The sequence below is a fragment of the Myotis myotis genome, unplaced genomic scaffold (genome assembly GCF_014108235.1).
Source record: "Myotis myotis isolate mMyoMyo1 unplaced genomic scaffold, mMyoMyo1.p scaffold_m19_p_3, whole genome shotgun sequence".
In the NCBI taxonomy this organism is placed as follows: Eukaryota; Metazoa; Chordata; class Mammalia; order Chiroptera; family Vespertilionidae; genus Myotis; species Myotis myotis.
In genome coordinates this window covers 36,484,757-36,509,989 of record NW_023416335.1, presented here as the reverse complement: position 1 = coordinate 36,509,989, position 25,233 = coordinate 36,484,757, and the positions used below count along the sequence as shown (strand labels likewise).

Here is a 25,233-nt window from a genome sequence, read left to right as displayed (position 1 = left end):
TTGTTGTTTTTTAATGTAAAACCTTCCTATTAGATATATTGTCACCTTATTTGAAATGGCTGTGAACAGCACCAGTTTACCTTTTATTTTAAACATGCACAGAATATCCTTGAATGAAAGACACCTCATACTCATACCTCAGGTTGCATGTTATTATCCTGACTGTTGGCGTTCATGTCTTCACTGGGCTGGGTGGTCTCGATACTGGGGGGATTCAGAAACCGGCTCAGCTCCTGCTGCTGGCTCTCTCTCAGGCTGTGGATGATGCTGCACGACTGCTGCTGTTTCTATGGAAATATGATCATTCTTGCAGGAACGGAAAAATCAGCCCACCGTCCTTCTGCCCCACCAGTCAGTCATATTTTCTTCTCTCTGCTCCAAAGACCCTGCAGGCTTGGTGACCTCTTAGGAACTTTCAACTAATTTCGGAACTTTCAAGGGTCATTAATTTCTTTTCTAGACTCCCATAAAGAAAGGCTTAGAGGCTTAGAATTGTTTACCCCTTCTATTTTCATTTGCATAACCATTGGGAGTAATGTTCACTGGTACTAGCTTGTGTTTTATTTAAATTAGAATTCTTAAATCACTAATGCTGTTGGTGATCTGATTTTCGCCCCTTCTTATTTTATTCTATGCTCGCTAAGCCTATGTGGATCATCCCTTTCCTCTAAGATGTAAGAGGCAGAGAGTCTTGGGTGCAAAAGTGAAATCCTCATTTTTGTCTTGGTTCTGGACTGGAGCGGGCCGGTCCAGTAGGCTGATCTGTCTTGGCACACACCGGGACCAGGGCAGCCTGATGGTGGGCCTGCACTCCCTGAGTCCTTGCAGGGCCGCTGGACCGCAGATTCTATCCCTGGATCTAGCAGAATTATGGTGGACCAGCTGTGACAGGTGCCTGGCTATAGGAGATTGGGGTGTTGGGTTTTTCTGGGGCCCTTAATTCATCCAATAGAAAGATGTGTTTCTGCAGTTGATGTTCTGAAAAACAGGATTTTAAAAATCTATTATGTAGAAATGGTTAGTGATTAATTTGATTTTCCCCCGATGTGTAAAGCATAAGTCAAAAGCATTCATAAAATTAATTACCTAATAGAAATGCCCATTGTGAACACAGTGTATGCAAACACAGTTAATGCTCATGTTCATGGATTTAAGAGTTAGAGAATCTCATAGGCTTATAGGTCAGGAAGCAGCAAACAGATCGCTACACTCCCAGGAGAGGTGGTCTTTAATTAAAGATCACACAGAATTATCAACAATATGTTGGAGATTTTTAGGAACAAATGAAAAGTAGTTTTGTAAATTCAGTTGCCAGTCAATATGTAGAGACTGCTGGCAGTTTAAACAGCTGAGATTAATAAATGGACAGCATGAATATTGTAATATCAACGAACTGCTTCTGAAACAGTCACACTCTATTATAAAAATGTGATTTAATGGAAGCTTCTTATGGACTCTGCTCAAGAGGGTACCACTGGATTTGGACTAGAGTTAAGGTCTGAATCATCATCTGACCATGGTAAGTAGAAGAAGTTGACATAGTTGAAGGGATATAAGGCTAATCACTGAAGGATCTAATCCCCTTGTTCAGGAAGCTCTGGAGGAGGAAATAAAACCCCAGATGCTCCTGGGTCACTCACGGCTCTGATGCGCTTTAAGCACTTCTTCAGCCACATGCGGATGGTCTGCTTGGCCACTTCCTCCTCAATGGTGTACTCCAGCTGCTCCCTCGCAAGCAGCTCCTCCAACTGCAGACTCTTCCGGATGTCAACCGACCGGTAGGAGAGCATGCTGTTGGGGAAATACAACAGCAATTGCAGCTCTGATTTACCTGGGATTTAGACTCTTAGAGATCTCAAAGTTCAGAGAGGTCATCACTCAGTCCTACCAGTGGAGCAGTCTGATGCCACCCTGACTAACTGGGTGGCTTGGGCTAGTTATGTCACCTCACTGCCTCTCTTCGCTCATCTGTAAAATGGGCATCGTCATGGTACCTATTTTGTTAAATGATGAAATATGTTGATTTAGTGAGGTGATTATAACAGTAAGTTTCTGTAAAACCAAAGATCCAGGCTATGCCCTAATAATCAGCTGCTTAAGATTCTGGAACTTTCCCTGTAGAAGGATAACTGCTCTGTCTATTCACATTCAGCTCCAATTGGTGGTGGTTAATATGCTTGGCTGCAGGCTATGCGTTCCCATCCCCCCATTTCCCTCTCAATTTATCTCATCTGTCCCCCTGGATCTTCCTCATTAATGTTGATGGTTGCAAAACCAGAGTGAAACATTCATTCCCATTCAGTCCTCGGTACAATAGACCCAGACGGCGGCAAATGAAACCAGCACAGCTAATGTGTTGCATGGGGGCTCCCGCGCAATAAGGCAACTCATGTGTTCAGGCTGAGGAGTCCACAGCCAAAGGAGGATGCAGCCCCGTCTGGCAGCTTGGCGCTCCCTAGTGTGGCTGCAGGATCTCAGTTATTGCTCCATCCGCCTGGCCTGGGTGGGACCTCAGTCCTGTTTCCCTAGCCCAGATCACAGCCTGGTGGCACTTGAGAGGCCCGTCCCCATGCAGCACGTGTACAGCGATCTCTTCTTTGCTAAGTCTTTTCCCACCATGGAGGGAAAAAGTGCATTTGCTCTTTCTTTCTCCCCTGCCTCACCAAGAAGCTCATCACTGCTGAACTGTTTTCATCATACACTGGCTAGAAGGTAGGGAGAGACCAAGCATGCTACCATGGACTTTGCCTGGGTTCATTTTATCAGATGCATCACTGTGTCCCAAAGAGGCTGAATACAATAGTAATGACAGTGGTATGCCTAGATGCCTCGTTTCAGCCTAAAAATATTTGTCACTAGCAGAAAAGACTGACATTCCGAAAGAGTTGTCATTCTTTGCTATTCATCTGTGTTTCCTGCCCCATCTTTTTCTGCCTTTTCACTTGCTCCTGGAAGAAGTGAATAGTGGGAGGTAAAATTGAGACCTTGAAAGAACACCCCCAGATCCTTCCTCTCCTAGCATTTTTTCAAATTCCAATCATAATCATATTTCTGTATACCTGATTGCTCCTGACATTTGTGACTCAATACCCACTGTTCAACTTGCCAGTTACATGCAACATGATGAAAATAGCTGGTGCTAGTAGAGGGTTCTTAACCTTTACTGTGGCATGAATCCCACTGGCAGGGGAGCCCATGAGACATTTTTTAGAATCATGTTTTAGATGCATAAAATAAAATACACATTATTTCAAAGTAAACCAATTGTGTGAAAATAGAGTTCTCAAGCCCTAGATGGTTTGGCTCAGTGGATAGAGCATTGGCCTGCAGATCAAAGGGTCCCAGGTTCGATTCCAGTCAAGGGCACATGCCAGGGGTTGCGGGCTCGATCCTCAGCAGGAGGCAGCCAATCAGTGATTCTCTCTCATCACTGATGTTTCTATCTCTCTCCCTTTCTCTCTGAAATCAATAAAAATATATTAAAAAAACAGAGTTCTCAAATTATTTTCTTGGAAAGGAGTAATATAATAACATAAGTGCTTCTTTATTAATGCATCAAATAACAACATTTAGCTGAGGTCAAATGATTACCATAAGTTAGAAGTACTGGTGTGCATTAAAGATATTTTAAGATATCAGCCATAGCAGTAATGTGACCTGAAAAATACCTCTGATTTCTACTGATGACAAAGACATGGGTATTGCTAATATTAATATGATTTGTTGACTGCATGCATCATAAAAAAGAATGCTGCATTTTAGTGAGTAAATAGTGAAAGTAAAGAAGTAATTGTTTTCCTCTCCAAGGCCATGGCCTTCTGAATATTATCCATGGGCTCCTATTTAAGAAAATTTCTGAGTTGATTGTTCTCCCCCTAACCTCCCAAAAATATTTTGGGGTCCTAACCCTCAGTACCTCAGAATGTGATCTTATTCCAAAACAGGCCACTGCAGATATAACTAGTTCATATTAGGTCATACTGGAATGGGGTGGGTCCCTCATCCAATATAACCGGTGTCCTTATAGACATGAAAATTTGGACACAGACCACACACATGCACAGTGAGAACACCATGTGAAGATGAAGGTAGAGATTGGGGTGATGCTTTTACAAGCCAAGGAAGGCCAAAAGATGGCCGGCAAACCCCCAAAAGCTGAGGGAGAGGGTGGACAGATTCTCCCTCATGGCCTTAAATGGAACCAACTCTGCTGACACCTCCATCTCAGACTTCCAGCCTCCAGAGCTGTTCAGACAGTAGGTGTGTTGTTTAAACCATTCAGTGTATGTATTCTATTACAGCAGTCAGAGCAAACTAACAGAGAAGCCTCTCCGGTCGTAGTGTGTCCTTGTCCTGTCAGGATCCTCACCACACGTCTGGAAACCGTGGTTGGTCAACCTGCCTGGGGCACCCATGACACAGCAGCCCAGGCAAATTCCTGCCCGACCCACAAGTGGGAAGATCTGAATTTTAGCTCCAGCTTGGCCTCAGGGGCTGAGCGACTGTCAGCAAGTCACTCATCTCTTCTGGGCCAGTTCCTTCCTGAAACCAGGAAGGGTGGGCCCGAGCTCCCGAGGTCCCTCCTTCAGGAGCTCCCATTCTGGAAGGGGCACTCCTTTTGGCCCCCCCCCCCCCCCCCCCCAGGCAGCCACTCACCTGAACACGACCAGTAAAGTTCAGCGAGGAAGACCACATGGAGTCTTCTAACCACAGCAGCTGTGGCATTTTTAGGTTCAGAACGTACTTGTTAATTGCATTTCACGAGGCCTTTCATGGTCACAGCGTCAGTCTCGACTCTGTTCAGCTCTGGGGCGCACAGCTGTGACCCCCCCCCCCCCCCCCCAGTACCTTAGGACATCGTGGAAGGTGACGTCGCCGCCGTTGTGCAGCCTCTCCATCTCGTAGCACATGTGCTTAAACAGAAGCTTGTCCTTGTCCAGGTCCACCTCCAGCCGCCCCCGCAGCAGCCGCAGCAGGAACTTCACGCGGAAGGTCGGGATCACCCCCTGGTGGCAGAGCACAGCAACTCGTATGCAAATCATCATTAGGCCACAGGGACTCTCTGGGGTTCTGTTTGCACACCTGGAGCCATTTCTCAAAAGATGGCAAATGAAGCACCGGAGGCAAGGACGCTGTTCATTTCCCCCGAGGCTGGCTGGGAGATAAAAGCTGAGCACTTCCTAGGGTATATAAATGTTTAATCACTATGTGAAACTAATATCACCTGAAACTAATATCATACTGTATGTCCACCGTAATTAAAAAATAAATTTAGCCCTGGCCGGTGTGGCTCAGTTGGCTGGGTGTCCTCCTGTGCATCAAAAAGTTGCCAGTTCCATTCCCCGTCAGGGCACATGCCCGGGTTGTGGGCTTGATCCTGGGTGGGGGTCATACAGGAGACAGCTGATCCATGTTTTCCTCTCTCATTGATGTTTTTCTCTCTCTCTCTCCCTTCCTTTCTCTCTAAAAAGCAATAAAAATATTTTAAAAATATTAAAAAATGACAAAAAAGAAAGACCTGAGCACATAGAGTTTCTGCAGGTGCGCCTCTAGCTCTGTGGAGTTTCATAACCCCTCAGTGTTCGCAGCCAAGAAGGGAGGAAAGCTCTCCCTCTGCCTGTCCTGGACAGACACTAGCTTGACTAGGCTTTTCTTTCTTTCTTCTTCTTCTTCTTCTTTTTAATATATATTTTTATTGAATTCAGAGAGGTGGGGAGAGGGAGAGAGAGAGAGAAACATCAATGATGAGAGAGAATCATTGACTGGCTGCCTCTTGCACGCCCCCTACTGGGGATTGAGCCCATAGACTTTTCTTTCCATACCTGTGCCACTGACTCAGCCTCTGCCTGTGTGCTTCTCTAACACATGTGCTGAGTGGCTCAGGAATGCTTTCTTTAGCACAAGAAATGAAACATACACATGTATGTGATCCTCTTCTCACCGAGTTCAGATACTAGGAACTTGTAAACATTTATTATAAGTTGTTCTTCTATGGCAGTGGTTCTCAACCTTGGCTGCACCTTAGAATCACCTAGGAATCTTTTTAAAATCCTGATTTCTGGGCCTCATCCTCCGGAAATTCTGTTTCTTTGTTGTTAATGTTGTGGCCCCACCCCATAACAAGGAAACAGAATTTCCGGAGGATGAGGCCCAGAAATCAGGATTTTAAAAAGATTCCCAGGTGATTCTAATGTGCAGCCAAGGTTGAGAACCACTGCTCTATGGAATGATCACTTCTTTTCAGTTCTCCTCCATTACTGGAACAATTACATACAAGAGAACTGGGTTCCCAGCTCTTCCCTCTTCTTGCTCAGAGCAGCTCCAGATTCTGAAAATCTTCTATGTGTCACTCTCTTCCAGGCAACAGAACCTACCGTGCCAGCCTGGCTGTGTCTTTAAATCAGGTATTGGGTGAGAGGAAGGGACATTGATGGTCCATGAATTCCTGTCAGTTACTAACATCTTAACATGTGAGTAGTGGTGCCATCTTCCATGAGTATGTCAGAGGAAGGCATGTTCCTGTAGGCAGCAGTCATAGAGATCAATGGGGCCAGACACCTTTACATGCAGGTCACTGTCCTGGAAGAAAATCCCCAACACTGGTGCCTGGATGAAGTGGGGGGACCAAGGGAAGAACAAGCAAAGGGGGTGGAGAAAACCATGCCTGGTTGTGCGGGCCCCAGCTCTAGACCAGGATACCCCGTTTACTCAGCCTGTTTTGGCCCCTTAGTCTTCATGCCTTCAGTCAACTCTTCCTGAAACTATCTTCAGATCGTCCCCAAGATCTTCCCATGGCTGATCTCTCCTCCTTTTTCAGATATTGGATCAAAGAGACAGGCCTTCATGACCATTCCTGCTAAAGTTGTCTGCTCCTGACTCCAATCGCTCTCTACCTTATTACCTTCTTCAGAGTGTTTATAGTTTTTGAAATTGTAATGATTATTTCACTTTAATGTTGTCTCCTGTATTAGAATAGGAGACCTGTCCATCTCGCTCATTGGTATATCTCCAGTGCCTAGAGCAATGCCTGAGTGTCTGCTGGATGAAGAATGGGAAAGAGGAGGAGGAGCAGGAAGCTGCTGCTGCTTTAGCTAATTCTAGTAAATCTTGGGTAAGCTTCATTATTAAAACTGACCAATACTAAGTCCAAAATAATTAAAAGTAGTAACTTTAATAAATCACTGAAATAACTCATTTGCACTTGTAATCAGGATTACTCTTTTAGGTTGAGGTGATCATGAATTTGTACTATATTGTTACTTTGATCATTTGAACTTCATCCCTTCTCTTGCCCTGAGCCCAGGGCTGGTTTCTTCAGCACTCCCTTGGTTTCCTTTCTTGCCAACATCTGAATGCTGGAAGAAGAGGACATTCTTAGTTGGAAAGGACACAAGAGGGATCTATTCTGTCCCTCTCCCCTCCTAGCATATTCTGTTGGATTATCGATGACAGCCTTCTGCAATTCACCAATGGCTCTTCAAAATTCAATATCTGTCCATGCCAACAACAAAACCATGTCTGAGATAGGGTAGTAAGTCTCTTTTGAGTGGGGCGTGAAATGGCAATCCACTCTCCTACCTCTCGTTTATCATCCACCATATTCCATATGATCTGAAAGTGGCGAAGATCATTGTAACTTAAAAGCTGGTCCTCCTCAGTGGAATAAAACAAGGAGAAATTCTCCACAATTATGGCTAAAAGGAAAAAAATGGTGAATTTAGACAATTATCTAAATCGTCATCTGTCATTTTTTAGAAACTGTAAAACATCTATTATAAATAATGAATTGTATCAGCTACATGATAAGCCAAATTTTTAAAGTGCTTTTAGTATGGCTTCCAAGTTGGCATGTTTTACACTTGGACTAAGCTATTTCTCTAGCTCCTGGCTTTCCAAAACATGAGGGTCATGAGCATAAACACACATTCTGTGTGTATAGACATTCATGCCAGCTGGCTTCGCTGGTAGCTGAGAGTTCCAGGACAGTTTTTAAAGGTCAAATTGAGTTCTGGGTGGCCTCACAGCTGGGTGAACAACATGTGTCTTTCAAAAACATAAATGTGACATTTCGAGGCTATAAAGGTAACCCTCTCAACCCCCGATATTTGTTCACCTCAATCCATGAGAGCTCTTTTGAGATTAATAATCATAATAAATAGGACAACTCTTGAGAAATTGCAATCAACTGTCATTTACATGCCTTTCAAAAGTCTTTTCAGCTTTTGAATGGAGAGAAAACAATTTATAATTAATGCCATGAAACACCCACCCCAAGCAATCCAGGATAATTACTTGAAAATTATACCTAATTATCTAAGTACCTGAGTTTAAAGAGGTTTAAAAAAATATGCAGTGAACATCACTTACCTACAAGTAAATTTAGCATGATGTAGGCAATGATGACATAAAATGAACAGAAATACATAAGTGCCCCAGCATAATTCCCACAGTCTGTTGCCCAGTATGTAAATTCATCTGGAGTACAAAAGGGTGGCTGGACCTGCGGGGCAGTGGGAGGGAGAGAGAGGAAAGAATGACAGCAGAGAAGAATACAAATTTTTGTTAACTGACTGTAGTTAATGAACATAATCCTGACCCATGTAAAATATAATAATTAACTTCAAAGTAATCTCTGAAGCTGCATGTGTTAGATGCATCATCTGTGGCAAAAGTAAAAAGAATATTTCACTTATGCTATGCTTTTTGTCTCGCAGAATCCCAAGTTCATTGACATTTTAGAAGCCTAATGAAAATGAACCGGTTTCCTCTAAGACAGCGGTTCTCAACCTGTGGGTCACGACCCCTTTGGGGGTCGAATAACCCTTTCACAGGGGTTGCCTACGACCATCGGGAAACACATATATAATTACATATTGTTTTTGTGATTAATCACTATGCTTTAATTATGTTCAATTTGTAACAATGAAAATACATCCTGCATATCAGATATTTACATTACGATTCATAACAGTAGCAAAATTACAGTTATGAAGTAGCAACAAAAATAATTTTATGGTTGGGGGTCACCACAACATGAGGAACTGTATTAAAAGGTCGCGGCATTAGGAAGGTTGAGAACCACTGCTCTAAGAGATGCTCTGTCTGCCACCTGCACTAGCCCCAAATGATAATTTGTCATTGTGATCAAACTGCAGAACGTCAAACTAAAGGGCATTTAATTTTTTTTTATCTGATTTAAGTAATGGGGTAAGATTTTAGGAGGATTTGTTATACACAACAATTTCACATTCAAATTGTGTGAGGAGAAGCCAGTGATCCTTATTCCAGCACTAGTAGGGGATGTTGGACATTCCTGGCTCAATAAAATGCCAACACCTCTGAGAAACCTCCTGGTGTCCTTCAGCCAGAGACGAGCTCTCTCTTCCACGTTTCCATGGCATTCTGCTGCTTCTTTACTTCGAGTTTATTTAATTCTGCCTAGTATCATATCTTTCATTCATGCATACAGTTCTTGAGTTCCTACTATGTGCTAGGTTTCTGCTCAGTATTGGGGACAGACTGGTAAGCAAGACAAAGACCCTGACCCTTCTTCATGTTGCTGACAGTCTAGAGCTGTGCAGTCCAACACGGTAACCACTAACTACTTGTGGGTATTTAAATTTACATTCATTGACATTAAATACAATGAAATACAATTTAAAATTCTATCCCTTACTTTAACTGGTCACATTTCAAATGCTCAATAACCACATGTGGGTAGTGGCTACTGAATTGGACAGTTCGATGGCCATCACTGCAGAAAATTTTTTTGGATAACATTGATCTGAAGGATGAGAAAGAGATGAAATAAACTAATTAAGCCAATAACTCACTATAGTTGTGAAACACATGAAAAAAAGATAAATATAGAGTGCTGTAAAAACATATAACTTGCAGTCTTCACATAGGCAGGATTCCTGAAGGAACTGATGTTTAAAGTGATACCTGAAGGATGATGAGAATTAGCCTAGAGAAGAGAGAGTATAGGTCAGAGCCCCCAGCTCCTTGAGGGTGCCTTGGAATCACTGAAGACCTGGCACCCGGTGTATGGCTCAGTATAAACCAGGGTATTGGTGAATATCTATTGAATAAATTGAACTAAGGAAGCAGAATTCTCCTGTTTGTACTTAACTGCCAAAATGTTAAAGGTGGGAGGGAAAGAACAATGCCTACATAATGAATATTTATTGAATGGAACTATGATAGTTCAAGTTGAGTTTACTGGATACTCTTCCTGTATGTCCACACACTATAATGTAAAAGACAGCAATTTTATGGACTAAAAGGCCAGAATATGTGTTTTGTACGCAAAGCCTTGATGCTAACAAGGAGGCTACAGCCAATGTTGCATAGCCAAAGAGCTTCAAAGGATTCTAAGCTAAGGCACTGTTATTGACAAAGAGATATTTACCATACAGTCATGCATAATCTTGTTCCAGTCTTCGCCTGTGACAATTCGGAACAGTACGGTAATAGCTTTGCCAGCTGAAGAGAAGTTTGCATGCCTAAATTAAGGAAAAAGAAAACAGAGGTTGAGTCACATAGTTGTCATGAAGTAGTAAGGTCAGCTACTACCAAAGCAGGTGGATTTTGGAGCAAATTTGATTGCCAAGTAATCATTTCCAAAGGTTACACTCTCTTATTTGTTTGTTATATACATGTCTCAAGTATAGCTGTCTTAATAACCCACCCCTTGCATGGTGCCGCCAATTTCTTCCCATTCATCTTGAATGACTGAGGGAGCAAGCTTTGACAATATAAAGTGATTGTTTCTTTCATGTGGATTATGCTTTCATGTGAGGACTTTTCTATTTTAAATTATAAGATGCTTCCACAAAATTTAAGGCTATCTTTGAAAAATGCTTTTCATACATAATAACATTGGGGGTGGGGGGAGGGCGCTTCTAACTTTCCATGCTTTGCTAAAAAAGAAAGAAACCCAATATCATCTCAAAATTATTTACTTAAAAACAATATATCATTTTTGGCAGTGTGTGGTTAGAAAAAGTGCTGGAATTCACCAGGTTATCAGGAGTGGTTATTCCTGCATGGTAGGGAGTTATGGATTCTTTTATTCCTGAATTTTCTAAGGTCTCTATAGTAAACATGTATACTGCCTTCAGTTAGAAAAATGTCATTTAAAATTTGGCCTTTTCATTTTGTTTTAATTTCCAATGGATTGCTTCTTCCTTCGCCTCCATCTTTATTTTTTAAAAAAATATATTTTATTGCTTTTTTTTACAGAGAGGAAGGGAGAGGGATAGAGAGTTGGAAACATTGATGAGAGAGAAACACCAATCAGCTACCTCCTGCACACCTCCCACTGGGGATGTGCCCGCAACCAAGGTACATGCCCTTGACCAGAATAGAACCTGGGACCCTTCAGTCCACAAGCCGACACTCTATCCACTGAGCCAAACCGGTTAGGGCTCCGTCTTTAATAGACAAAAATCATTCAGGTGCTTATTCACGATTTTATTACTAAAAAAGCTTGCTTGATAAATGAATAGAAAGATAAATACACACCGACCTGTTAATGTTCTCTCCATATTTCACAGTACCAAATAAGACAACGCCAGCGAAAGCGTAACACAGCAGCAATAGGAACATGCCTACGATGATAAAGAAGCTTTTATACATGCTGACGACCACTGTCAGGAGGAGCATCTTCAGTGTTACCTGTATGGAGATGGAGGTGGAGAGAGATGGGCGGAGAGAGAATAGGAATATTCAATTCATTAAGCTGTGGAGAACGTGGGGAGTAAATAACATCTAAGCATGTTGAGGGGCATCAGAATGATCCTCAGGATATCGTTTGAAAATTGTTTCCTATTAGCTATTAAATCTGAATATTGTTCAGAGACCCTTAGACAGAGAGAAATCCTACTTGTATGTCAAACTGTTCAGCCTTTTCAGCCAAATCAATAAAAGTTCAACTCAAAGGTTTTTAGCCTTCATTTTCTCTTCTCTTGCTCTCTAATTCACTATGGTAAGGGCTATACACTTTTTGGGCTGTAACAAGTAGACTCAGTATTCTTCTACCAATAGATGCTCATAAGAACAAACCTAAACAATGGTAAAATATTAAATACCATTAAGTATTAAGTGTTCATTATGTGCATTCCATATGATGTAATGTCAGAATCAAAAAAGGAAAAAGTACTTTAAAAAAATGAAAATATATGTGGAATGTATGTATGAATATTAATAAAGAAGATAAAGAAATATGGAATCATAGAATTATGAATGTTCATTAAGGATTATTTTTCTTTGAAGTAAAATAACTTTATTAAAAATAAAACTAAAAATAACGACATATTAAGAAAGACCACTGGTTTTTGCTTTCATGCCTGATATGCGATTTTTAGTTGATAATTGAATTTACTTAGAAAATATGAAGAATAAATCAAACATCATAAATATCAGGAAACATTACAAGATAACTAAGCTACTGATTCATTTTAAAATTTAAAATCTACTCATTTGGACTTTAATGTCTAGCAATTTTTTAGCTACAGCATAGTGACCAGAAGGACAGCTGAAGTTAGTCAATGCTTTTTTCTTTATTGCATATGCAACCTTTGATGCTGTTCTTTACAGCATACTTACATGCTTTCCACAGATCGAGAAAAACCTAAAGACAATCACGCATGCGCCCATCATGTAGGTATATGCATTCTGAAATTTAAACAGAAAAGAGCCTCTCATAATTTGCACAAAAGATCTTATTACAATTCCCTTTTTCATTTCGGGTCTTCTGTGAAGTCTACTGAATAATTAGTTTAATAAAATGTAAAAAGTATCATAAGAAATTTATCTTAAAAATGTGCTGAAAAGGTCACTGCCAAAACTCATGAATAAATATTAACTATAAAATTAAATCTTAAATTAAATTTTGGTCTCTGTTTTGCTCAGCTGAATTCTGTATTTTAAAACTTATTTTTACATAAAATAATGGCTAGTTTCTTTGAGGAGCAAGAATAATCTAGGATAACAATGCAACACAAGGGAGTCAAGTGAGACAGGAGATAAAGGAATCATGGCACAGGGAGCTTAGGTGTTGGGAAAGATTGCTGGAGGTCAGATTCCTTCTCTCTGAAGGCTTCTGGAGACATCTGGAGACCAGCTGGCCACATGTCCATTAGTCTAAGATGATTTCAGAGATGTCCTCCTTACTCAAAAACACATTCAGTATGTGATCAAGAGATGACTTGGTGTGCTTTATGACTAAGAAAGCTTAATCTGAGAAACAAAGATCCCACTGACTGTAACTGCAATAATAACTGTGGCATTAAGCTGATGCCAAAACGTGATTTTTCTTGAGGTTCCTTGCCCAGGCAAATGACAAGTCACAGATGGGCACCTGGGAAGGGGGTCCAGTGAGATATCTGGTGTGGTGCAAGGAAATGAATGTGTCTGCACAGAATCTTCTTGGGATGGGAACAAGCACTGTGTTGTCCTTCACAGTAGTCCACTGCACAATAGAGTGGAGGGCGAGCATGCTTCCAGGACCAGAGGTTCTTGGAGAAGAACCAAAGCAGTGGGGCAGAATAGGCAAGTTGGTCTTTTGGTGTGAGAGCTCCTCTCTGGGGACATGTAAAATAAGGAAGCTTACTCTATTCTTTTGCTTGGACTGAGTAGCTTTTAGTTGCAATTTGGAGATATACAGAAACCTGGGCCTTGCTGCCCTCCTCTCCACGTGAGCACCAAACCTACTGTAGATACCTACTTGCTTTACATTCTGGAAGTGATAACACCCAACAGCTTCTAGGATGATGACCCCAAACTTTCACTTGGACTATAAGGTCCTGAGAGGTCTCACACCTTTTTACCCATGCAGATCTTGTACCTTGTTCCCTTTGCTCCTCCTCTAATAGTGCTGTCTATTCCACTGCACCCTTCCATTCTAGAACATCCTAAAATATTCTCTCCTCCTCCTCCAGACTGATCCCAATTATCACTCCCTCAGGATGCCTTCCAGGACCTCCCTGATAAAGCCATCTACTATTATGTGTTGTCACAGCAACTTGTGTCTCTCCTCCATCTCCTTTCCATAGCTGTAATTCTCATAGACTTGGGAGCATTCAATGGATGCCTACCTAACTTCCCAGGCTGTGTGGCCCATGAAAGCAGTCACTGTCTTTGTTTTATTCATTACATTCTTCTCAATTCCTAGCACTGTGACTTGCACATATGTAGTACTCAAAACCATTTATTGTTTGAGGAAATGAATCAGGGTGAATGAGAGCCCACTTGGGCTTGGCACAGCCCCTGACTCTGAAGTTAATAACTGCCTTAAAAAGGACACTCAATATCTTTCTGAGCACAACAATTACATACTAAAACTAGGCCTTTGTGATGTGTAAATGGGCTCTGTGTGCTATGGATCTTTTCTAGAGGACAAGAGAATGAATAGACGAGAGCAGGGGGAAATGGATAATAGTATTTTTGGGTGGGATCAAGGAAAACTAAAAAAAAAGAGAAGATATTTATAATAATGTGTTATGGTTTCTTTAATCTTAACAATTAGAAAAACTTCACATTCTTTGATCTTCATAATGTTCATATGAAACCTGTAGATTATGAAATCATATTCCTAGTTCAGAGCAGGAAACAAAAGATCACTGAAGACAAATAACTTGATCAAGGCTGAAAAATGGTGGACCCTAGACTAGAACCTTGGGGTATCCAACATGGTAACCACTACCTCATGCTATTATTGAGCACCTGAAACGTAGTGAATATAAATTAAGACATTCTGTAAATGTAAAATACACATTCAATCAATGATTTAGTACAAAAGAGAGCATGTAACATCTCTCCTTCATAATTTTTTAACTTTTAAAAATATGACTTTATTGATTTTAGAGAGAGGAAGGGAGAGGGGCAGAGAGATAGAAACATCGACCGCTGCCTTCTGCACACTCCCTCCCAGGGACTGAACCCGCAACCCGGACATGTGCCCTGACTGAGAAACAAGTGACCTCTTGGTTCATGGGTCATTGCTCAACCACTGGGCCACAACAGCCAGGCCATAATTTTTTTTTTTTATATTGCTGACATGTTGAAATGATAATACAGGGTGGGACAAAAGTAGGTTTACAGTTGTGAGTACACAAAACACAGAATTTATTCTTGTACTATTACTTATTAATTATAGTATTATTTTCCACATGAACAACTGTAAACCTACTTTTGCCCCACCCTGTATTTTGGATATGGTAGGTTTAAATTAATGTTGTTTCTTTTCCATATTTTATTTTTTATTTTTTTTAAATATATTTTATTGATTTTTTACAGAGAGGAAGGGAGAGAGATAGAGAGTTAGAAACATCGATGAGAGAGAAACATCAATCAGCTGCTTCCTGCATATCCCCTACTGGGGATATGCCCGCAACCCAGGTACATGCCCTTGACCAGAATCGAACCCGGGACCTTTCAGTCCACAGGCCGACGCTCTGTCCACTGAGCCAAACCGGTTTCGGCCTTTTCCATATTTTAAATGTGGCCCCTAGAAAATTTAAAATTATATTCATGGCCACATTTTACTTCTATTGTACAACTATGAAATTTTCAACTGAAATAAACAATTTACACCTACCAGGAGGGCAAAATGAAGTACCACCCAGACAATGCCGAGTGAGGTCACCAGCAGGTCATATCGATTTCTTCTGCTTTGCCAGAAGCCTGCAGGTGACATTGCTATGATCTTCATTGTAACCTGAGAAAAACAGTGAAGGGAGTAAATCGAGACTGTTTAGTACATATTTAAATGTATTAACCTGAGTCACATTATTTTTTTTAAAAGGTAGCAACCAAAGAGACAAATTTATCACATATATAAAAAAGCTGAGTAGGTAACACATATATATTCTCCACACTCTTTTCTCCTTGTTTTATGACTAGTTTGATAGCAGGACATTTTTCTTCCCCAAGTAAAAGACCATAGATTTTGGGAAACATCAACCCGTTCAGGGTGAAATAAGAATCTGCTTGTATTTCAAAGAGCTTGTTGGAAGAAAAAGACTATCCCTGGAAAGTAATATGATATGAACCATATATTAAAATAACCTCTGGGTCAATTCCCTTTACCACCACATTGCAATTTGAGTCCCTGAATTACAGTGGTCTGTACAGTCTGCCCTAAATATTTGAACTCAGATAACTAGACAGGCCATCATTCTGATACAGAAATTAATGGCAGTGTGCAATTCCTGTGGTTAGAAAATTCCAAAATATAAAGTGAAGTCTTTGTTCAAGTTAAACTGAACAGACTCAAAAGGAAATACCCTAAGAGCACACTATCCCCCTCAAAAAAAAAAAAAGACTTCAAAAGCAATGGGGCACAGAGTTGAAATAAGGACCATCAAAGGAGGACGCTATCTTACTTTAAAATGTGCACTGTCCCCCCTCCCCCATCCCCCAAACCCACTGACTCATTACGGTACCTCAAGAACAAAGATGAAGGTGAAAACAACTGACATTGTTGCCAAAGGAACAGTCACTGGGTCCTCGACGTCCCACTGTATAGGAAACAGCACACACGTCTTTGCCTAAATCTATCGGGCGTTGGGCACAAAAAAGCCCTCCCCGCTCTTCCTCCCATTTGAACACAATTGTGAATTTAAAAATTTTATACTAAAGAGCGCAGGTCCTAGTAGATGTGGCCATTTGTGATATTCTTGGATGCAGCCACGAGGAAGAAATTCATTCCCAGAGTCTAAAGGTAAAACCAAGTACCTTGACAGAGAGCAGTACCGACTGGGCCAGGACGAGTAAAGCAATTGTCCTCTTAAAAAACGGGTGCTGGGTTATGTCATACATCTTGGCTCTAAAGCCATCATTATCTGGAAAAGAAAGGTTTAGGCCAGGGAACTTTAGACCGAAGTCACATTTACTTTCTTGCCTTTCATTTTCTTTAATGCTCATCATAAAACCCATCACATTTCCCCACCCCCACGGCTCAATCTATTGTGTAGTGTTTTGCAGGAATGGCTGGCTCTGAATATTTAAAACCATGGTGCATGAAGCCGTCCGTATCAGAAGGAGAACCGCATCATTCAATTTCTGTCAGTTTAATACATTTCACTCATATGTTGAAAAGGCAAGCACAATATTTTATTTAAAAATTCATTTTTTCATTAAGGCTTATCCTGAGAGCGCTGAAGCACAGCCTTTGGGTGGTTGATTTTAATAGCCTTTGGAGAGATCTGTGGTTTGGAGACTGTTTCTATATTAACTTATGCACAACCACCTAGTGGCCTCACGATTATTATTTTAATTGAAATCTTAGACTCCTGGGGAATCATGAACACTAGTGCCCAACATGAATAAAATCAGAGCATCTTTGATACCCGGGCGAGGTGGGAGATGAAGAGGCTGTGCTATCTTCAGTCGGCTCTTCAGATCTTCCCATCTTCTCTGATCTACAGTCAGCAGAGCCGTCCCCTTAATAAACAAAGGAAAGCAGAAAAAGGCCTTTTGTCATGTGCTCCACGCCAAGGACATTGCACATGGGGTGGTGATACAAACAGGACTAATTTGGGGGTTTTAAATAAATATATTCTTCAAATCCTATGATGGTTTGATAAACAGGGTCAGAATTCTCAAATTTGGTCTTGAGAGGGATGGCCAAAAGGGATGGCCACAGGCTTCGAAGCAGACCTTCAATGGGCATCTTTGAACATTTCCCGGGTTTGGGGAAACATAAAGAAGGTTTTCTGCATGATTAAATTTTCAAAAAAGGGATCCTCACTCTAATAGTGATTAGTTTCATTTCATAGCAGAAAACGCTGCAGCAAAATTATAGCTTGTCAATGCTACTGCTTCTGGATAAGTGTATTTTGCCTTAAACATGCTTTTGAAAATCATTCTGATAGGTGCACTTGCAAAATTATTTTTAAGTGGTATAAAGCCATAGAATTTGGATCTTTAAGAAATTACTATGACAACTGGCTAAATGAGAGTAGATATGCTTTATTTTATCATAGAGTACTTCATTAAAATGCAAATACATATGTTACATTTTATTACAATATAGTATGGGAAGTATAATTTAAGAAACCAGGAAAAAAAAAATACCCATTCTTCCTTTCTTTCTCCAGATCTCAGGGACCATCCTTCAGAGATACATCCTCAATAGGTATGACTCAATACGTAAAAATGTATTTGTCTTGAGTTTTAAAATTTTATATAATTGGTATTCAGTATGTGCTTATCTGTGCAATTTGTTTTTACCTTCATTGAACAATGCTTGTCATACAACTAGATACTAGATCTAATTGGTTTACTTTAACTGCTCATAGAGTATGCCATTGTACAAATATATCAGAAGTTACTCATTTTCGGTTTATGGACTATAAACAATGCTGCAATAGACACAAATGTACTGGCTCATGATAAACATCTATGTGCCTTCCTCCATGGTAAATCTCTAGGAGAGGAATTGCTGGGGTCTAGAAATTTATACATCTTTACATTTACCAGATGTTGCCAAGTTCCTGTCCAAAGAAGAATAAGCATGAACATTTGCCACTAGCAATTATATTCTTGCTAATGCTTGATATTATCAGACATTTTAGTTTGGTCATTTGATGTGTGTGTGTGAATGTATCTAGTTTGAACATTAAGGAGATGAAGCATTTTTTATTTGTATAAGTGGTGATTCCTGTTTCTTCCTTTGGAAATCGCCTGTTCGTATTCTTTGCTCATTTTTATATATCTACTTTTTGATGTTTTGTAGACATTCTCAATATATTCTGGATACTTTCTGTAGTTATTTGAGTTGTAAATATTTTCTCTTAGTCTTTGCTCTTTTTTTTTTTTAAATCCTCATCTGAGGATATTTTGCTGTTGAATTTTAGAGAGTGGAAGAGAGAGGGAAAGACAGAGAGAAATATCGATGTGAAAGAAACACATCAATTGGTTGCCTCCCGCACATGCCCCGACCAGGGCCCGGGCCGGGGAGAAGCCTCAATTGAGGTACATGCCCTTGACTGGAATTGAACCTGGGACCTTTCAGTTTGCAGGCTCTATCCACTGAGCCAAACTGACTAGGGCTTAGCTCTTTTTTTTTTTTTTTTAAGTCTTGTTTTTATCATTTAGACAAACTGTGCCATTTATCCTTCAACAACTTTTCATTTTAATGTAATCTAAGTTATAATTTTTTTCTTTATGAATTCCACTTTGTGGTTAATGTCAAGAAATCCAGGTCAATGCCGAAACCGGTTTGGCTCAGTGGATAGAGCGTCGGCCTGCGGACTGAAGGGTCCCAGGTTCGATTCCGGTCAAGGGCATGTACCTGGGTTGCGGGCACATCCCCAGTGGGAGATGTGCAGGAGGCGGCTGATCGATGTTTCTCTCTCATCGATGTTTCTAACTCTCTATCTCTCTCCCTTCCTCTCTGTAAAAAATCAAATATATATATATGTATGTATGTATATATATATATATGTATGTATATATATATGTATATATATATATATGTATGTATGTATATGTATGTATATATATATATATAAGAAATCCAGGTCAAAAATAAATTCTACATGGTTTAAAAATGGTTTATATTCATAGTTAGGTCATTCATTCACCTGGAGCTCATTTTTGAGTAGGCTATGAGGTAGAGTTTATTTTCTTCTAGACAATTATTACAGTTTCACTTACTGATGCTCTCATCTCCTCTGATTTGTTGTGCTAATTCTGTTTTATATATACATGGGTATCTCCTGGGCTTTCTATTCTGTTCTGTTCTCTCCCTGTAACAATACTGGCATAGCTTTACTAACTATAAGCTTGTTTGCTTTCCTTTTCCACATTTTTGTTGATGCTGAACCTTGCAAAAGGTTTATCATTTAATTTTTTAAAAGAATCTGTTTTGTCATTCTTGAGCCTTTCTATAGTTGTTTTTCTATATCGTTATTACTTCCTTCCTCCTACATTCTTCAATTTTACTGTTATTTTTATTGTAACATTAATTTTAATATAGGCCATATTACTAATTAATAAATTATTTAGAATGTTGTCTTAATATTTCCAAATCCTGAGGGATTTTTTCTGCTATATTTTTTATTATGGTAGAGAACCTGTTTTATACATTATCATTTTTTTTTTTTTACAATTATTATTTTATGACTTTGTAGAGGATACATTTTGTACTTGAAAATTGTGGGGGTCAGGGTTCTTCATATGTTAGTAGATCACATAATTTTATTGTGTCAAATTTCATATAGTCTTTCTTTTTTCCTGCTGATTTATGAAATTATTAGAAAAATATGTTAATATAGTTCACCATAATTTTGGATTTTATAGTTTTAAAAATAATTTGATTAATTTTATAAAATGTTTTTATTGATTTTAGAGAGAGAAGAAGGGAGTGGAAGAGAAAGAGGGAAATATCCATGTGGAAGAGAAACATCGGTTGGCTGCCTCCTGCATGCCCACTACTGGGGATCATGCCAGCAACCCAGACATGTGCCCTGATTGAGAATTGAACCAGTGACCTTTGGTTCATGGGATGATGCTCAACCAACTGAGCCACACCAGCCAAGGCTAATTAATTTTATTTTCATATATTTTAAGGAGTCCTTTATTTTTTCTGGGGATTTAACTGCTTTTGAAATTATTTAATTACACTGTTTATTCCTAATAATATTTGCTTTAAATTAAATTTCTCTGATATTATTTTTGCTAAACCATTTTTCTCAGTAACTGCAAATAAATATTTGTTTCGGGGATGCTATACGCATTCATATTATTTCTTTGTTATACAAAGCAAGATATTTTGGAAACCTGTACTCTAATCATTAATGTAATAACCTCTAAAAGTGCACTGTTATTAAATTAAGTGTATTAATCAAACTTATTGTCTTATACTAGGGAAATTAAAAAATATATACATATATATTATTGTTAAAGATTTTGAACTTTTTAAACAGGGTTCCATTTTCTAGGGAAGACATAATATTGCATGATTCTGAATTGTTAAAACTTTGCCCGCAAAACTTACCTTATTTCCCATATCGTTTTTTTTTTTTTAATCATCACCCAAGGGTATGTTTTTATTGATTTTAGAGAGAGAGGAAGGGAGATAGAGAGAGAGAAGTATTGGCTTGAGAGAGAAACATTGATCAGTTCCCTCCCTAACCCACAACCTAGGTACATACCCTGACTGGGAATCAAACCCACCACCTTTTGGTATATGGACCATCACTCCTGGCCAGAGCTCCCATATCTTTAGTTCTCTCTGCTGCCTATACATTTGGAATTCTGTTTATATACTTTCAGGTATAACCATTAGAATGTGAGCTCCATGAGGGCAGAAACCTTTATGTGATTAGTGTTCATGGATTAGCTTCTTATGCTCTCAGGCTCAAAAGCAGAGTGGGGCACCTAGTAAGTGCTCAAAGAAGTCTGTTGAATGATCTATAATAATAAAAGTGTAATATGCTAATTAGACCGGACAGCCAAACGACCTTCTGGACATCCTTCTAGACGACCTTCCGGACGAAGACTGAAGCAAGCCACCTCAGCTGCGAGGGCCGAGCCCCTTGCACGAATTTCATGCATCAGGCCTCTGGTTGAATAATAAACAAATAAGTCCTGTTACATAGCAGCTGAACTGCTACCATGGACAAAACTTGCAGAAAAGAAATCTTTTCTAAAATGTTCACATAATTTAGAAATCTGTAATTGAGAAATGTATATTTCCTATTAACTATTCAAGTTTATAATGTCTGGTGATATGATTTCTTCTCCTGTGCCTCTTTCTCTAAGCACACATTTGAGCTTCCATGCTCCCCTTTCTCAGGTAGAAACGTTCCTTTCCTCCTTCAGAATAGAAATACAACTGGTGTTGGAAGTAGGCCTGTTATTCTGCTTGCTTCAGACATTCTCTGAGGAACTACACTGTCTCCGGTTAATTCAAAATTTTGTCATTTCATTATGCTGCTGAATTGTTAGCTGCCATAGGACCTAATTCTTCTGAAATTAGGTGTCTGCTCAGAGGGCCTTGGATGGTGTTCTGAGCAAGCAGAGCTTAAACTGTCTTAATTGACTGATTAGCTTCTGCTCCTATTCCGGAATTCCCAGTGTCTGCTCCATCACATGCCTCAAAGGCATCTAAAAAGACCCATCTTCCTCTTTCTGCTTGGAATTAAATTGAACACAGGGTAGGGCTGAAAGAAACTCATTTGTGAATGTGTTAAATAGGGGGGCTGGGAGATATGTTCTCTATCCTTTCTTACTCTAAAATTCCAGGTTTCTGTGGGGTAGAGTAGTGTTGGGACCCAAAGGGGTGATTTTTAAGTTGCACTCTTTGAAAGTCTGAACAAAACGACATCCTCATTCGGCACACATCAAAGGCGCCAATTGGCTGACTAACTGGAATCTCACACGTGGAGCCTGGACGTGAGTGATAGGGTCCCAGGCGGAGCTGCACACACCAGAGCTCTGATGTGAGTGCGTTCGAATCAGTCCTCGCTGTGAATGACATAGCGCAGCACGGAGCTGTGCAGTGACATCTAGCTTTTCATTCAGCGCAGAACGACAGTCGACATTTTCATGCACTTGAATTGGGAGCATCACAGACGCTTGCAGCAATAGGCACTACTTCTGAATTCTGGCCCCATTTTCTACTCCTTATTTTATGCAGTCTTCTCTTCAATGTGCATTTCCGAGTTGGGGAATTGAGAATAGCATATCTAAACCTTAGTGAATAGGAAGTGCGTAGAAACTGTATGTGTCTCAATTATTAAGACATAAGAAGACTGACCTTGACACAACAGGGGGCATGTCAACCACGTCCAGAAGAACGACATAGAATGTGTCCCCTCAAACTCATGTGTTTTTTGGCAGGAAACTCCACTTGCTCTTTTCCCATTTGTGAGCTCTTTATTGATCATTCGAGCTGTTATGAACTCAGCTTCCCAAGTTCATAAAGCATGCAAAACTTTTATTTTAAATATATTTTTATGAATTTCAGAGAGGAAGGGAGAAGGGAGAGAGAGAGATAGAAACATCAATGATGAGAGAGAATCATGGATTGGCTGCCTCCTGCACACCCCCTACTGGGATCGAGCCTGCAACCGATCCCATGTGACTTGGACTGGAATCAAACTCAGTACCCTTCAGTCCTCAGGCCAACGCTCTATCCACTGAGCCAAACCAGCTAGGGCAGCATGCAAAGATTTTAACATTAAATTAGAAAATCTTCTTTTTATCCTATGAACTAAGATTTTAAAACTTGTACCATGCCCTCCTCCCCATCCCATCAAAATACAACTGGTGTTAGAAGTAACTCACTTACTGAGTTACTAAGAAGCATCTAATTTACATTAGCGAGAGCAGTATTACCTGCAATCTCTGCATCAGCTTCAGCTACTGTACTTGAATAACTTGTTGCACATCCTTTCCATTTGAACAATAGGAGATGCGCCTGTCAGTTGTTATGAATGAATGACACTGTCACCAAAGGAGGACATTTAGCCAGAGAGTTGTGCCCTTAAATAACGGGCCTGAAAGGCAGCAATGAGGTTGCTTGTGAAATAGTTACAGAGATTATTTACACCAGTCACATTACAGTTTAATGTGACATCACGCTGTGTGTGCAAAAAAAGAGAGCTTAAAGTGAGTGGCCGGAAAAGAATAAACTCTGTGGTACTCACACCAAGAATTCTTACCTTGTTTTCATTGAAATTAGCAATAACTACTCCAACAAAAAGGGTCAGTCCAATCATGCAACCCAGGAATACAAAAACATGAATATAGATTCCATGCATCTGTATAAATGAAAAATATGGTTATTCATCAAAGCAAGTGAAAGCAGCTGCTGAAAGGCTTGTGTTCAAAGGATTCCATGGGCTTGCTTACCGGCCCCACACGATGAATAATAACATCCCTCACTTCCACCCAGCCTTTCAAGGACAGAACTTCAAACAACGCCAGCATAGCGTTTCCAACATTGTCGAAATTAAAGTTCCGAGGATTCGCCCTGAAAATCAGAAAGAGGAATGTTCTGTGAAATTCCGATAAGAAGCACCCCAAGGCAAATACTTGTAGCTCTTTCCAATCTTGGGTGCAGAGGGGTGTTTAGCACTTGGAAGGTGGGCTATATGGGATTCTTTTGCTACATCATAATGCTGTGTGTTGTAGATGATTAATTGTGTAATTAATTATTAGGTAATGATGGAGTGCTCTCAGTTGAAGACGACAAAATGCTACACAACTTTGAGTTCTAGCTCGAGAGGATCTGCAAACGTTTCCGGCTTGTCCTGATTATACTGAGGACTGGAATACACGTTCTAGTTAGAAACTGTGTAGGAGATTCTCAAAGGGGCATTGGAGTCTGGGTAGGAATTTTGAAATTGGTTTTTAATTGGAAATCTTTCTAATGGCATAAGTTACAATTCCCCGTGTTAGTACAGAAAATGTCAAAAGGGTAGAATTTGGCCACTTTAGTTCATTCTGTGTCCTCATGTGAACATCATCACACTGTGAAGTAGTGAGAGATCACTGAGAAGACAGATGTGTTTGCGCATGGCCGTTGTTTCCAGATCACTCTCTCCCAGTTGCATTTTTTTCTCTCTCACAAACGCTGATGTTCTCAATGGATACTTCCTGTGTTCTCAGTGCACAGTATGCTGCTACACCCACAGCACATTCCCTATTCTAAAACATTGTGGCCTCATTTTTCAGGGGGAGAGGATGTCTTATTTCTTATTTTTCGGACATTTTTTTTCTTCACATTTACAAAAGTGATCTTTTCTACTCTGACACTTCCCTTAGTCATTACAGGTCTGAGCTACCATTTTTTTTTGCTCATAGAAGAGTGAAGAGTTTTTTTTTCTATTTCCCCCTTACTAGAGGCTATTTTAAGTAGTTAAAAGATTTAGACAACCACACACTGAAAAATCAGGACTATCACTACGTTTCTTGAATTTGATGGAGAATTGAGCTCAGGATTATTAAAGAGAGTAGGCCCACTGAAGCTTATCTGAATTATATTTTGATATTTTTCCCCCTGCTAGTTCATTTATTAAAATGTGACCCTCACAAAAGGTAACTCACTTGGGGGCAATCAGGTTTAGCATTTTTGTACCACCATTTTTTTTTTAAAGCCACAGAACAATCATGGATGTATCCTTATAAGTTCTTTTTAAAATACTAAATAGATGGGGATCTAGTAAGAAAATGTAAAACTGAAACTGACTTGCTCCTAAAGTTTTAAGGCTATTT

General features: G+C 39.9%; 1 protein-coding gene across 5 annotated transcripts in view; it reads right to left on the bottom strand.

Moving 5' to 3' along the window:
* Positions 1–25,233, bottom strand: part of NALCN (sodium leak channel, non-selective) — a 309,491-nt gene that overhangs the window by 9,055 nt on the left and 275,203 nt on the right. For all 5 annotated transcript variants that reach the window (XM_036300871.1, XM_036300867.1, XM_036300869.1 and 2 more), the window contains 14 exons: positions 23,869–23,989; positions 23,679–23,777; positions 17,355–17,448; positions 16,741–16,847; positions 16,449–16,523; positions 15,602–15,721; positions 12,610–12,678; positions 11,531–11,679; positions 10,412–10,505; positions 8,368–8,500; positions 7,579–7,694; positions 4,849–5,006; positions 1,641–1,791; positions 138–287 (listed from right to left, as the gene is read on the bottom strand). In XM_036300871.1, coding sequence (XP_036156764.1) covers positions 138–287; positions 1,641–1,791; positions 4,849–5,006; positions 7,579–7,694; positions 8,368–8,500; positions 10,412–10,505; positions 11,531–11,679; positions 12,610–12,678; positions 15,602–15,721; positions 16,449–16,523; positions 16,741–16,847; positions 17,355–17,448; positions 23,679–23,777; positions 23,869–23,989 — 1,636 coding nt within the window. The remainder of the gene's footprint in view (positions 1–137; positions 288–1,640; positions 1,792–4,848; positions 5,007–7,578; positions 7,695–8,367; positions 8,501–10,411; positions 10,506–11,530; positions 11,680–12,609; positions 12,679–15,601; positions 15,722–16,448; positions 16,524–16,740; positions 16,848–17,354; positions 17,449–23,678; positions 23,778–23,868; positions 23,990–25,233) is intronic.